Source organism: Clupea harengus, chromosome 1, assembly GCF_900700415.2.
Source record: "Clupea harengus chromosome 1, Ch_v2.0.2, whole genome shotgun sequence".
Lineage (NCBI taxonomy): Eukaryota > Metazoa > Chordata > Actinopteri > Clupeiformes > Clupeidae > Clupea > Clupea harengus.
In genome coordinates, this window is record NC_045152.1 from 4,293,436 (window position 1) to 4,308,801 (window position 15,366).

The following is a 15,366-nucleotide window of genomic DNA, read 5'->3' on the forward strand; positions in this document are numbered from 1 at the left end:
TCGTCATACGTGCCACAGCCAGAGGTCTCACGGCACTAGTACTAAGACAGCTCACTTAACCTCCATTTTCATGTCCTGAAAAGGTCAGGATGGCTGTTTTTTTTTAGCGCATTTTACCTCCCACACAAAACAGACAAGATAAGTCATATCTCTTATCATTGTTGTCAAACACTAAACAACTTAAATCAATTTTCCCTTCGTTTTTATTGGTTTACGTGGCCTAATAATAATGTGTTTACATGTGATTATTGGGAAAGTTCCTTTGCCAATCTTAAGTGGATACACTAATAGGGAACAAGTGGGGATATACTAACTCATAAATGTAATTTATTGGTGTCTAATTCTGTGCTATCATATAACCCAATAGCAAGTGATAAAAGTTACACAGGGACAGTTGCCGTGACATCATAAAAGTGAGCTGGGCGAGTATTCCATCTTGGAATGTTTATAGCATCCTTGGGTTACTTGATGGTATCAGCTTCCCCATTAGAAACCTCCCACGTGCCCCCCACCTATTTCGGCCACGATTACACATGAGCCCAGCAATCCCTGAAAGTTCAGCGCTCTCGCTGGCTGGCCTCCAAAGCTCTGTCTGACCCAGGAGTCGGTGGCTCACTTCATGCCCAAACAACCAGACCAGCCCCTGTCACAGACCACTCCATATGACCCCTCGCCATTTGTCCCGCTTGTGTCTGAAGGACACCCAGCCTTAAAGGCGTAGTCCACGATTCTAATCCAATATACTTTGTTGTATATACCTGACAGCGTGTACACTCAAAAAGAAAAAAAAACTGGTGTATATGGCTCTGTAAATGGGAAACAAACATAGTGGCTCGGACCAAGCCATAAACAATTCCAGCCAATCAACACCTTGCTTCAGGGGCACCGTGGCCCATAAAGGGAGGTGGACTTGGACTCCCCCACCACAATGGTTGGGTCCGGGTTCCCCCACGTCATTGGATGGGTCCAAATTGGAACTGATTGGACCAATTTAGCCCAATGGGCGGCCTTATTTAAGGTGTGTCTCATTGTCTAGTGGGGAGAGAGACAGATTGGACATGCTTAGAAAAAGCTGCAAGAAGGTACATAGACCAAGCTGTGAGATTCGTCACCACAGATTTGTGCATTGTCTTTTTGGCTTTAGGTTGGTTCATTTTGTAAATATCTGTTTTGGGTGGATGTCGCATCCCCCTGTAAATAAATAAGAGCATTTTTTTTGTAAGAAAGCGTGTTTTTCCCCTCTGCAACACCCTCTTCCAACCAGCCTACATCCTATAATGCGGGAGGGCCGCAATGCCCAAAAGCTGAATGGCATGTGGTTTAACATGGAGCTCCAGCAGCGAGTTCTGCGAGTCTGTGGCTGCTCGTTGCTATGTAACACGCTGCAACCACTTCAAAGTCCCCCTTTTTTCTGTGTGAGCAAAGCTGCCTTGGCAGAGCTTCATAAAAAAATAGCCTATTGGTGATTCGTAGGGGAGATGCTGACATCTGGAGGCAACCCAAAGACAGCCTGCTGGTTGGGTCGTCCCCAGAGGCCAGATTGGGCAGACAGCCAGAAGTTTAAGGAGCACATCTGTCTCACCTTGTTCGCCGATGTGTGTTGCTCACAGAAGCACGGTGTGTGTCAACCCCATCAGAGCGATCAAGCACACACGGCCAGTGCTGAACTATTAGCAAAAGCCTCTTTAGGCCCATCAAAGCCAGTGCTTCAGAAATCAGTGGCTTGCTTCTTATAACCAGTTTAGATCACGTTATTGACTACATCCCTTGCTCTGATTGACAACCAGACCGTAACATAACTCACTTAATTATTTAATGTGATTGACATGAATATTGACAGCTCTGCCAGTTTCCATCATGAGAGCCACCTGAGATCATCAAACTGTTCTATATTTCATAGGATGGACCCCAGGACATTTTCAGTAGGAGATGGGCCTGCTGTCAGGCCTGGATCAATCCCACCCAGTGGCACCCCCTCACACATTGTGTAGGCTACCCAAGCAGTGGCACAGGGCGGACTGGCTGTTTTGTTTTGATTAGTAGTATATTGATGGCAGTAGTGAACTTAAAGCAGAATTGGCAGAATCGAAATTTTGATGATGTGAAAGTAAACTGAAATAACTTCAAAATGTTTCAAATACATAAGGGAAAGTTTGCCTGTCATGTAGAATATAACTTTTTAACGCAAAATAAAAGATACAAAAAGAAACAAAAAGTGCCGGTGGTGGAGCCTAATTTAGCCGTCACTGAGTCGGTCTGGACTGGGCAGATGAGGAGCTGGATCTCGAGCTGGCACAACACATTGATGCTGCAGGGAACTGACTCTGATCTGTGCACCACCCTAAGACAGACAGTGGACATGTACCTAAACATTCACAATACAATTATAGTTCTGTGCTGATGATGCCTATCTTGAATGCTTCGGCAGAGAGGGCATTCAGCTGCTTGAGACATTTAAACTAAAGCCATACCTGAGGAACAGTATGACAGAGACATTGGCTCTAACAGCATGATTGGCTCGAGATGATAGGAAATTATTTAAAACAATTAGCCTAATTTATCAAGTGAAATACACATTTGTGTGATTAGCTTTTTTAAATATACACTCGTACTGATTTCTATTTAAAATTGGATTAGACTTTCGCATTCATATTTATAAAATGGCAGCCATTTTGTATTTTAAGTAAATTGTGGCAGGCACCCATCAACTTTCAAACAAATGAGACCCATTACAGAATACTTCAATTACAAAATCTTAAAACCAAAGTCATTATTCGACTCGCATAAATAATACAAAGAAGTTAATATTATACAACAACAGCCTTTTTACTACGTGTGGATGTATGGAAATAGGTAAAGGAAAATTAAGGATTCCACTTGGGATATTTGAAGATTGCTGGAACGGCAAAAGTTGTTTTTTTATGTTTTTATGAGGTCTGATGGATCTTATCTTATCAGTCCCAATAATGCCAGGCAGACAGGTTATCATGTCTCCTGAGCCCCTAACCAACACCAACAACTCACTAAGCTGCATTTTAATCATTTTTAATTGTATCCTGAACATTAATCTAGCTGACCTTTTATACCAAGCCATAACATTCATCAGCATGGTCGGAGAGAAATCTTATTACCACCAGTCCTATTAATTAGAAGGCACCTTGCAGCTAAATGTTTTAAAGGATGACATGGCATGTTCATGTGAAAACATAAAGAAAAAAGACACAAACAGGAAAATGCTCTCAATTCATCCAACGGCATAACAAAGACAAATAACCCTTGTTGATACCTCTCTACACACTTGCTGCATGCTGCAGTGGAATATCACACTGCCAAATCAATCAGCAAGATGTCAAACTAGCAAAGCTCCCCTCCTTAGCAGGCAGGCTGGAAGGCATGGGCACAATTTATGACCTTTTAACAGAGTACACTAATGACTAATGACGCTGAGAATGAAAATGGAATGTGTAGAGAAGAAGAAGAAGAAGAAGAAGAAGAAGGATAAATATGCCTTACTAAATTAACCACAAACCACCTAATGCAATCAAGTTATAAGTAACATTAAGAGTCCATTTATACTTAATTTATACTACATAAGGCTTAAACTATGAGAACTGAACAGTGTTACAAGGACAAGGAGTTTCTATCCAAGCTTTAAGAAGACACTAAATTATGCCCACATAAGAAAATAAATTCAGCGCAGCACAGTGTAGCACTATCAAATGCACTCAGCAAACTACAGCTGCTTAAAGTGAATGAATCATACGACTATTATGATTGTTGTAGTAGTAGTAGTAGTAAGAAGCAGCAGTAGAAAATGTGATATAATTTGTATGGATCACAGTTGAGCACGGGCCCTTTAAGAACATATCCCAGCATGCATTGCAAACACAAAAACAAACATAACCTATGTAAAGCAAGGAAGGATGCGTTTTGAATGAAGTTCAGTCGTTCAAACTCGTTGATGTATCCAAAATCTGGTTTGTTAGTTCAATGACATTAAGATACAATTATAATGAGTTATAATTATCAGACGTTAATTAACCCATTCAATGTAAAAAAAAAAAAAAAAAACGGCTTGGCTTTGCTACTATAACTTGCTGATAGCATGCAAGAGATAAGAATGTGTTCAGTTTTCACTGAAACTGAACACAATAACGTCTAGCAAAGAGACTAGGAGACGCAGATCCTTACCGGTTACAGTTAGGCTATAATATGCACGAATCACAGCTGTGTTAGCCAGGCAGTCAGTAATGATAGAAGAGTGGGTTTGTTTATAACTTTACAATTTATTTGAAGAATAACGTTAGTTCACCTTGTGTGGGAAGGTAAGAAACGTTAGCCTATTTATTAAAATATCTTAGCCTTTTGTAGACATGCTAGCACGCAAGCGAAAAACGGCCTCACTTGCAACGGAACAGGAGGCTGATAATCAGGCGAGTGGTAAGCAGTGTATGGCCCAATCAAATGGGGGCGGTACTGAGCAAGATATAGTCCAACGTGAATTTAAGAGTCAGTACTTTTCATGTAAAAGTGATAACCTCAAACTGGGAGAAGACTTTTTCAACCAGCCCTGTGTCTGCTTAGCCAAAGCCCTTCTCGGTAAGGTGAGGAACAAGCATAATTGTGACAGCATTCCAATATGATCACTTACCACAGTATTGTGTCAATTTGAAAATGGGTAGGCCTGCCATATATGTTACTGATGCCATTGTGGTGTTATGTGGAGCTAAGTCATAGGCTGTGAGAAGTGGACTGTATAGGCAACCTTTTAACCCTTGAACACTTAACACAGACTAATCATTAGCATGTAAAGAAGGTTAAATTAAAAGAAAACAAATCGTTTTACATAATTGCATCTTTTCTATGGCCTTCTTAGACCTAATGCATCATTTATAAGAGCTGAAAATAGGTTGAGCGTGGAAGTCCTTGAATCCTGAGCACACTTTTAACTACTTCAAGTAGAACTTGTGTGCACTGGAATAAGCTCAAAAACAGCCCAAGGCGCCGCTATTCATTTATGCAGGGAGACAGTCCTTATAAGCAAGCAATTGCACGATTCCTTATTTTCCGTTATGGCTCTTTCCGGCATAGAGAACACTCATGTTTATGTTTTCAATTTAAGTGTCTGGATGCGTTGAGCGCTTAAGAAAAAAAAAAGTATGAAAGCAGTAATCTTGTGGGATGGCATCCGGACTGGCTGTTTAGCCTAATAGGTTGTGACGCTAGTGCTCCCCCCCGTGTGACTACGCATTCTTATAGCCAACCCACACTGCCATCACAGTGAACGCGTAGCAGTAAAGGACTGAGCACTGATGACTTGTGGGTTTTCACACTCTGCTGATCTCAGTGCTTCGTCTACTCTAAAATGTCTTCAGCCACCCATGACACGAAGGCCATAGCTCACTTGCGCCATCTGCTGGGTGCATAGTTAACAGCAGCGAGAAAGTCAATAGCCGAGCGACGATGATCTTGTGGCCTAGATGTGTATCAATCGAAGTGATGTAATATTAAGCTCAGTAAATCAACATGATCAGCAGTTAAAACCTCATAATGCATGCTACACAAAAACAAAATGGATGCACAAACGGTGTTGTTGTCTTGTGTTTCTCCTGTGTCAGGTGCTGGTGAGGCGTTGTGCTGATGGGCTGGAGCTCAGGGGGAGGGTGGTGGAGACTGAGGCTTACCTGGGGGGCGAAGACAAGGCCTCGCACTCAGCCTGCGGGAAGCGCACGGAGCGCAAGCTGGCCATGTTCATGAAGCCTGGCACCATTTACGTCTACCCAATCTACGGCATCTACCTCTGCATGAACATCTCCAGCCAGGGTAAACCCACCGCCATGCTCTGCCAATTACTCTCATAATTACCCCATAAAATGGAAGGTTCTTTTTCATTAAGGCACATAGCATTGACGTTACGCTCGCACAAACAAGACGAACACAGTGGGCTTCCCCCCACAGGTGCAAGCTTCGAGGTTTATAAAGCTGCTGTGAGGTCAGCTGCTGCTTTTGTTCTGGGTGGTATTTTTCATTCCAGAGTGTTATTCATTATAAAGGGCACATCAGATGTCACGAGTTAAGTATTGTTGGTTTTGAGGGCGCTTGTTTGGGAGATGCAGAATACCACACGCACAATCACACGCACGCACGCACAGACACGCACACGCACACACACACACACCCTGGGAGGAAGGAGATGGAGTGGAGCCTGGCTGACTGCCCTGCTGTGTTTTGATGTGTGTGTGTGTGTGTGTGTGTGTGTGTGTGTGTGTGACTGTGTGTGTGTGTCTGTGTGTGTGTGTGTGTGTCTGTGTGTGTGTGACTGTGTGTGTGTGTGTGTGTGTGTGTGTGTGTGTCTGTGTGTGTGTGTGTGTCTGTGTGTGTGTGACTGTGTGTGTGTGTGTGTGTGTGTGTGTGTGTGTGTGTGTGTGTGTGTGTGTGTGTGTGTGTGTGTGTGTGTCTGTGTGTGTGTGTGTGTGTGTGTGTGTGTGTGTGTGTGTGACTGTGTGTGTGTGTGTGTGTGTGTGTGTGTGTGTGTGTCTGTGTGTGTGTGTGTGTGTGTGTTTTGATGTGTGTGTGTGTGTGTGTGTGCGTGTGCGTGTGTGTGTGTGTGTGTGTGTGTGTGTGTTGTGCAGGGGAGGGTGCGGCTGTGCTGCTGCGATCGCTGGAGCCCCTGCAGGGCCACGCTGTGATGAGGCGACTCCGGGGGGCCCGCAGGAAAGAGAGCTCGCGGCCCCTGAAGGAAAAGGAGCTCTGCAACGGCCCCTCTAAGCTGTGCCAGGCCCTGGATGTCCCCCGGGCCTTTGACCGCAGAGACCTGGCAGACGACCCAGACGTGTGGCTGGAGAGAGACCCTGAGGAGAGGCCGCTGCAGGAGGGGGAGATGGTGACCTCCAGACGCGTCGGCATCCAGTCCCACGGGGAGTGGGCAGCCAAGCCACTGCGCTTCTACCTGCGGGGGCACCCCTGTGTGAGTGTGCTGGACAGGAGAGCAGAGAAGGAGGCACCCCTGTGTGTGTGTGCTGGGCAGGAGAGCAGAGAAGGGGGCACCCCTGTGTGAGTGTGCTGGGCGGGGGCACCCCTGTGTGAGTGTGCTGGGCGGGGGCACCCCTGTGTGAGTGTGCTGGACAGGAGAGCAGAGGAGGAGGCTGTGCCCATGCAGCCTGGGGGTCAGACTTCAGTGGAACTGACCACAATCTCTTAGATGCCGAGAAGGCAATAAATAAATGACTTTTTTTTCCTCAGCGCTCTCTCTCTCTTGTGCTTCTTTTCGTGATAATAATTATGGTTTTGTCTGTAATATTTGCTGCTTTACTGCAGCTCAGTTTAAGTTGGATTAAAGTGTCTGATGTCCGATGAGACTATGAAACCAGTTATTTAGGTACTGTATGTAGCCTACATGTTGAGATAAGTGTGCTATAATTAACTGATATGAAATATTAAACAAGTATATATAGTATACAGTATGGTATAGAACACAATAGGTCTAACACAAAATGTGTGCTTCTTGGGCGTCTTTATTTATTGATTTATTACTGCGTGGACAAGAATAACACTGTTTGGTCTATAACTAATGCTTGCCGGTAAAGTGAGTGCTTAAGGGGAATTTAAACCTTTTCCACTGGCGTGCTTTGGTGTCTTTTCACACAATTCAATATTGAATCACCCCAACATATTTACTCTAGTCTATATTATGCAATCAGCCCAACATATTTACTCTAGTCTATACTATGCAATCACCCCAACATATTTACTCTAGTCTATATTATGCAATCAGCCCAACATATTTACTCTAGTCTATATTATGCAATCAGCCCAACATATTTACTCTAGTCTATACTATGCAATCACCCCAACATATGTACTCTAGTCTATATTATGCAATAAAAATTAACATGATACAGCCTCTCTCATGTGTGAGTGTGCTGATTACTTTTTAGATTTACGTTTTGACGGCCTCTCTCCGATGTGAATGCGTCCGTGTCGTTTGAGACCTCCTGCCTCAGTAAAACTCTTGCCACACTGAGTGCAGTTGTACGGCTTCTCTCCGGTGTGAATGCGTCGGTGTCGTTTGAGACCTCCTGCCTCAGTAAAACTCTTGCCACACTGAGTGCAGTGGTACGGCCTCTCTCCGGTGTGAATGCGTCCGTGTCGTTTGAGATGCTCCGCCTCAGTAAAACTCTTGCCACACTGAGTGCAGTTGTACGGCTTCTCTCCGGTGTGTATGCGTCGGTGTCGTTTGAGACTCCGCGCCTCAGTAAAACTCTTGCCACACTGAGTGCAGTGGTACGGCCTCTCTAATGTGTGAGTGTGCTGGTGTTGTTTGAGATGTTCGTTTTGATGGAAACTCTTGCCACAATGAGTACAGTGGTACGGCCTCTCTCCGGTGTGAATGTGTCGGTGTCGTTTGAGATGTCCGCTTTGATGGAAACTCTTGCCACACTGAGTGCAGTGGTACGGCCTCTCTCCGGTGTGAATGTGTCGGTGCCGTTTGAGACTCACCGCCTCAGTAAAACTCTTGCCACACTGAGTGCAGTGGTACGGCCTCTCTCCGGTGTGAATGCGTCCGTGCCGTTTGAGACTCCCCGCCTCAGTAAAACTCCTGCCACACTGAGTGCAGTGGTACGGCTTCTCTCCGGTGTGAGCATATTGATGAAGCCTGAGCCTAGACCAACAGTGGAAGGTTTTGCCACACAAAGAACAGGAGTAGTTTTTGGATTTCTTTGTCTGTGTGCGCGAGATGGAGGGGGATGCTGGGAACTCCGAGGATGAGGGAGATGATCCTTTTCCTGTTTTACAAAAAAAAAAAAGCAGACACACAAACATCAAAAACTATCTATACCACATTAGCTGTGGAGAGCTGCTGTATGAAATATACTGGAGTACTGAATCTCTTATGGGTCTTGGGCTGAGAGTGTGTATTTGTGTGTGTGTGTGTGTGTGTGTGTGTGTGTGTCTGATCTCTTACGGGTCTCTGGCTGTTCTTCATGGTGCTCTTCCTTCTTCCCTTGCCGTCCTTGTGTCCTGGTGAAATCCACCAACACCACTGATACCCTCCTTAACCGGGCCAGACACATGGGGTCTGTGGGGGACAGGTCTGTTTTGGAGCTGAGGACAAGAGGTATGCTGGATTTGTCCTCCTGTCCCTAAAACACATGGAGGAAGGGAGAATTTCAAGTTGCCAGTATATTAGGTACACCTAGCGAAAACGAATGCAGTCAAATAGAACAGTCCTGCAATAAATCCCACTTCAGGATTGTTATAACGTTCAGTTTATGTTGAAACAGTTTAAGAGAGGTGGCGATTCAACTTTATGATCATTTTGGAGATTGAAGTTTGTTGTGCTGTTAAACTGCACTGAATTGAACACAAACATGTTTCTTTTTATTTAGCCTATCCTCACTGATTGAAATGGGGTGGCTAAATAATAGAAAGACATGTCATTGCACATGTCAACACAAACTGTAGTCTCCAAAAAGAGCACACAGTTGAAATAACTGCCCTCTAAATTAGTTTACACAAATACTAAATATTATAACCATGAAGCTAAGATTTATTGCACGACTGGAGTATCAGACTGCATTAGTATTAGACTGCATAGTGTGTGTCAATCTATATATGCGGTAAATTACCAATTGTTCAACAACTCAGCTCTCAAAAACTCCCCAAATGCGTTAGAAATACTGACGGTTCCTAAAATCATTATTTAAGTTCCAAGTTCAAGTTCCTAAGATCAGCATGATCAAATATGGGTTTAGTGCTATTAGCATTAGCATGTCAGAAGATATGGGTTTAGTGTTATAAGCTTTAGCTTTGTTAGCATTTAGTATTTACAAAAAATACTGTACTGTACCTGCATCAGTTCAGTTTTTATGTCTTCAGCTGGGGAGGTGGTCTGTTCTATCCCAGGGTCAGCTCTGTCTGCAAAAACAGAAAAGTAGAGACTTACATTTGGGTTGGCGTCTCAGGTGTTGTTATCAAGTGGCTGAAATCCTATTTACAAGACAGGAGCTTTTTTGTTGCAGTTGGCAACTGCACCTCAACACCTACGTCCCTGACCTGTGGAGTCCCCCAGGGCTCAATTTTGGGTCCACTTCTATTCAACCTTTATATGCTCCCACTTGGACAAATCTTAAAGAATAATTTGATCTCCTATCATAACTATGCTGACGACACCCAAATTTACTTAGCTTTGACACCTAGTGACTATGGTCCCCTTGAATCTCTTTGTGATTGCATTGAGCACATTAACCACTGGATGTCTCAGAACTTTCTCCAGCTAAACAAAGACAAAACTGAAGTAATCATTTTTTGGTAAAAAGGAGGAAAGATGTAGGATTGCCACCCTTCTTAACAAAAAAGGACTTAAAGCAAAGGATACTGTCAGAAATCTTGGTGTCCTCTCAGAATTTTAGCAGCCACATGAAAGCAATTACTAAATCTGCGTTCTACCATCTCAAAAACATTGCCAAACTTAGGGGTTTTATGTCAAAAGATGACTTGGAAAAACGAATTCATGCCTTTATCACCAGTAGGATTGATTACTGCAATGGGCTGTTCAGAGGCCTTCCTTAAAAAAAACCTTAAACAGCTTCAAATGATACAAAATGCAGCAGCCTCTTCAGCAGCAGTTGTTCTGGCTCCGCCAGCGAACGTTCGATTGTTGGGAAGGAGTTCAAAAAACAAGAAATAACAAAGACCGTTAAATCATAATTCGGTCATAATTCGGCAGTTAGAAAATTAATATCAAAAGTTTGCTTATGTGTTTGTTAACGACTCCCTCGTTTGCTCTTTAAAAGGCATTTTTCTGTAAGTATAGATATATTACTTAAATGTTCAGGAAATGTCAATCACTAAGAGATAGGCTACTAGTTAATGTAAATACATTGTTTCATTGTATATTTATTGGATACACTGATGTTGCTAGTCATCGCTATGCCGTTAGCTAATAGGTTACTTGATACTTTTGTACTATGTTTTGTATTACGATGTTGTAATCGATCGTAATTATTATTGTAATTGTAATCGTATTTGTACATATCTGTATTGCAGTTTCACACCATTACCAAGATAAACTTCACCCTCGGTGATCAAGATTGTTTTGTGTCGGTGTTTAACTTACTGAATAACTGACTAAGGAGCTCAGTGAGGCCAGTACAGCAGTTCTTACTAGGGATGCACCGATACCACTTTTTTACAAACCGATACGAGTACGAGTATTTTTTTTGTGTACTTGCCGATACCGAGTACCGATACCGATACTTCTTAGATTTGGTCTCCATGAAAGTGCAATTAATTTGGAGGCAGATTTTATTTTATCCTCTGCAGATTATGTCAAGCCTATGGTACAAAATTAACAGAAGGCTATCCCAAGCAAATATAACCAGATAAAGGCAATTCAATTTGCTGCATAGTTAACAACACAGTCTGCTTAACAAAAAGTGAACAGAACTATTACTGGATTAGCACAAGAGCACATTTCAGTTACAAAAGGATCAGAAGAATCTCCTGCTCAAGTACACAAACAATCACTTAACCTATGTGGCACAGTCTTTCTCTCTACCTCTCTCTCTCTGTGTGTGCGTGCGCGTTTTTTTCTTTTGCAAGACGTCAGTTAAGATTGGTTACTTCGGTCTTGCGCCACTAGCATCAGTGAACTCTGTGTACTTAGCACTATGGTGTGTCTTCAGGAGTTTAATCAAATTGCTTGTGTTAAACAAAGTACTTTCCTTTCCGCCCCTCGACACCGTAGCAGTGCAGATCTTACACTGTGCCTTACTCCTGTCGTCGTCATTTATCTTAAAATGAGCCCAAATCGCCGTTAAGGCAGCATAACGGAATTGCTAATCGCTAACGAGATGCTAGCAGCTAAATTTAGCGAAACCTGTATACTGAAATACTTTGACACTATGACAAACTTTCCTAACACAGTCAAACATCAAGCAAATGCAACACAAGACGGCAAATAAGCTACTTACTAGTCTGGCAGAGAGTGGTAGGACAGGTAGGACAATAAATCACATTTTGTGTCAGCATAGCCCGGCCAGTTTGATGCAGTGAAATACTGATGAGTGGTATCGGTGCTTGGTATCGGCAATTCAAAACGAGTACGAGTACGAGTATTTTAACGAAGTATCGGCACCGATACCGATACTGGTATCGGTATCGGTGCATCCCTAGTTCTTACAAAAACAAAAAGAACTGACCACATAACCCCTATACTGAAATACCCGCACTGGCTCCCAGTAAGTTACAGGATTTACTTTAAAGCACTGCTGCCTGTTTTCAAGTCACTTAATGGGATAAGGCCAAAGTATCTATCCGACATGTTTCAGCAGTACGTACCACTCAGATCTCTCAGATCACAGCAGAAATATCTATTAGTAAAACCCACTGTCCGAACTAAACAGAGTTTAGCAGCACTCAGCCACTATAGGGTTCACCTCTGGAACCAACTTCCAGAAGACATTAAAAACGCTCCAATTATTCCCAGTTTAAAATTTAGACTAAAGACCAAACTTTTCTCAGATGCCTTTTGCTAACTGGCTATGAACAGTTCCTTGAAGCATTATTGCTTACTGTAGTAGACTAATGATTTTTATTATTCTTTTTTATGCTTTTATTTCCTATCTTTTACTGTTTTTATGCCTTAATGTTCTCATGCTTTTATTTGCTATCATTTACTGTTTTTATGATCATGTACTGACCTCTTGCTTTTATTTATGTGAAGCACATTGAATTACCACGGTGTATGAAATGTGCTATATAAATAAACTTGCCTTGCCTTACATTTGCATTTATTTATTCATACCGTAATTTCCGGACTATAAGCCGCTACTTTTTTCCCATGCTTTGAACCTCGCGGCTTAAACAATGACGCGGCTAATTTATGGATTATGATACCTGTTACGGTGGCTTTGTGGAGCTAGGATGCTAGCATGGATGCAGCCGCATGGATGCTTAGCTCCACGCGATTTCTCAGTATCTCTCAATAACTTCACTAATGTCAAAATAACCACAGTCTACCGGCATAGACAGAACACAACTCAAAACACTTTAGAAAATAAAAGTTTACTACAATACAAATCCAGCCTTCAAGTTCTTTAGCTCACTGGTTTCAAACTAGCGTCTTTCTTCTATCTCTCTGTCTTCAATTTAACGTTCTAGCTTCTGATTGACTCTTGCAACTGTGCTCTCTTAAAGCAACAGTGCACTTATCGTAACTGGCAAAACTAATAATATGCATCACTATTGTATTACTTTTGATATTAATTTTAGCCTGTGTAAAGTTAATTTGTTTCAATGTACCGGTAGGCACCTGCGGCTTATAGACATGTGCGGCTTATTTATGTTAAAAATAATTATTTTTGAAAAATTCAGTGGGTGAGGCTTATATTCAGGTGCGCTCAATAGTCCGGAAATTACGGTATTTTAATCTGTAGCTGTTTACAGAACAGAATCTGCTAATGCCAATAAAACACTAAACCCACATCATCTGACATGCTAACGCTAACAACACTAAACCCACATCATCTGACATGCTAATGCTAATAACACTAAAACCAAACATGATAGATTTGTAACTGTAATAAGTCCTGCCCTGTATTATAAAGAACCCATCACTGAGTTATCGCCTCCACACACACACATACAATATACATATAGTGTGTGTGTGTGTGTCTGTGTGAGAGTGTGTGAGTGTGTGTGTTTCTGTCTGTCTTTCTGTCTGTCTGTCTGTCTGTCCATTCTTTTATCTCTAATAGACTAGATTACTGCAACAGGATTTATACCGGCCTTCCTAAGAAAACCCTCAAAAACTACAGCGTGTTTAAAATGCAGTTGCAATGGTACTCACAAAAACCAAATACATTACACCAGTTCTCAGATCTTGGCACTGGCTTACACAGTTAAAATTATTTTATTGGCCTACAAAAACCCTAAATAGTTTGGGCCCAAAATACCTCCTAGATCTTCTTACTCCCTATCAACCATCAAGAACCCTTAGGTCGTCTGGAAAGGGACTGCTAACTGTTTATAGACCTAAGACAAAACATGATAAAGCATTATTCAAATATTTTGCATCTTATTCCTGGAACAAACTCCCAGAAACACTTAGATGTGCCCCAGAGGTTCCTACTTTTAAATCATGGCTCAAAACTTTCTTATTTTGTCGGGCTTATGAACACTGATTTGCCTGCTACAGGAGTACCTGTCTAAACTGTGAATTGTAGCACCTATATTCCATATGATTATGTTCTTCCAGTACACTTACTTTTTAATCTTTTATTTTATGTTTTTTTTTATCATCCATCTTCTTTTTACTTGTTTCAATTTACTCTTATTTTTGTATCCTTTTATTTATTGTATCCTTATCTTTATTGTCTTTCCTGTTATTGTATATGTAAAGCACATTGAGTTGCACATGTGCATGAAATGCGCTATATAAATAAAGTTGCCTTGCCTTGCCTTGTCTGTCTGTCTGTGTGTCTGTGTGTAACTCTTTTCCCCCAGCACTCCTCACCAGGCTGATTGTACTCATCTCCATCATCCGCATCTTCTTCTTTAATCGCAGAAACTGGAGCCTCCAGCAGCCTATGGGCATCAGACGAGACCAGCGGACTCTGGGCATCAGACGAGGCCAGTGAACTCTGGGCGTGAGCTGAGACCAGCGGACTCTGGGCGTGAGCTGAGACCAGCGGACTCTGGGCATCAGACGAGGCCAGTGAACTCTGGGCGTGAGCTGAGACCAGCGGACTCTGGGCGTGAGCTGAGACCAGCGGACTCTGGGCGTGAGCTGAGACCAGCGGACTCTGGGCATCAGACGAGGCCAGTGAACTCTGGGCGTGAGCTGAGACCAGCGGACTCTGGGCGTGAGCTGAGACCAGCGGACTCTGGGCGTGAGCTGAGACCAGCGGACTCTGGGCGTGAGCTGAGACCAGCGGACTCTGGGCGTGAGCTGAGACCAGCGGACTCTGGGCGTGAGCTGAGACCAGCGGACTCTGGGCGTGAGCTGAGACCAGCGGACTCTGGGCGTGAGCTGAGACCAGTGGTTCTGACCAGACCAGTGACTCCTGAGCTGTTTTCAGCTGGTCTAATTGGAGAGGAGAGCTGGGAGTGTTCTTTGTTTGCTGAAAAAAAAAAATATCAGACATTAGAATGTGTGTGTGTGTGTGTGTGTTTTCCTTGTGAAAATAAGATGTTCTTCTAAGTCTCCAATAAAAAATTAAGTACAAGAGCAGAAACCAGAGAACTATTTGGTGAATTCCAGAAATCAATGGGTACTTACAAAATAATAAGAATAGATTGTAAGTAAAAATAAAAATAAGAGGGAATTTGTTCATATATCGCTTCCAGCATGAGGCCCTATTT

At 42.8% G+C, this 15,366-nt stretch overlaps 2 protein-coding genes across 2 annotated transcripts; one reads left to right on the plus strand and one right to left on the minus strand.

Annotated features, from left to right (window-relative positions):
* Nucleotides 1-3,760: 3,760 nt before the first annotated feature.
* On the plus strand, nt 3,761-15,230 carry mpg (N-methylpurine DNA glycosylase). The gene is made up of 4 exons (XM_031564877.2): nt 3,761-4,604; nt 5,619-5,823; nt 6,633-6,967; nt 14,570-15,230. The coding sequence occupies exons 1-4, from the start codon at nt 4,374-4,376 to the stop codon at nt 15,203-15,205; spliced, it is 1,407 nt and encodes a 468-aa protein (XP_031420737.1). The 5' UTR covers nt 3,761-4,373; the 3' UTR covers nt 15,206-15,230.
* Nucleotides 7,122-9,312, minus strand: LOC122133524 (gastrula zinc finger protein XlCGF7.1-like). The gene has a single exon (XM_042709912.1). The coding sequence runs from the start codon at nt 8,821-8,823 to the stop codon at nt 7,927-7,929; it is 897 nt and encodes a 298-aa protein (XP_042565846.1). The 5' UTR covers nt 8,824-9,312; the 3' UTR covers nt 7,122-7,926.
* Nucleotides 15,231-15,366: the final 136 nt, after the last annotated feature.

Coding starts and splice junctions, on each gene's coding strand:
- mpg (XM_031564877.2), top strand. CDS start 4,374: ATGCTAGCACGCAAGCGAAAAACGGCCTCACTTGCAACGGAACAGGAG. Junction 5,824..6,632: donor CATGAACATCTCCAGCCAGG/GTAAACCCACCG, acceptor TGTGTTGTGCAG/GGGAGGGTGCGGCTGTGCTG. Junction 6,968..14,569: donor ACCTGCGGGGGCACCCCTGT/GTGAGTGTGCTG, acceptor CTTTAATCGCAG/AAACTGGAGCCTCCAGCAGC.
- LOC122133524 (XM_042709912.1), bottom strand. CDS start 8,823: ATGTTTGTGTGTCTGCTTTTTTTTTTTTGTAAAACAGGAAAAGGATCA.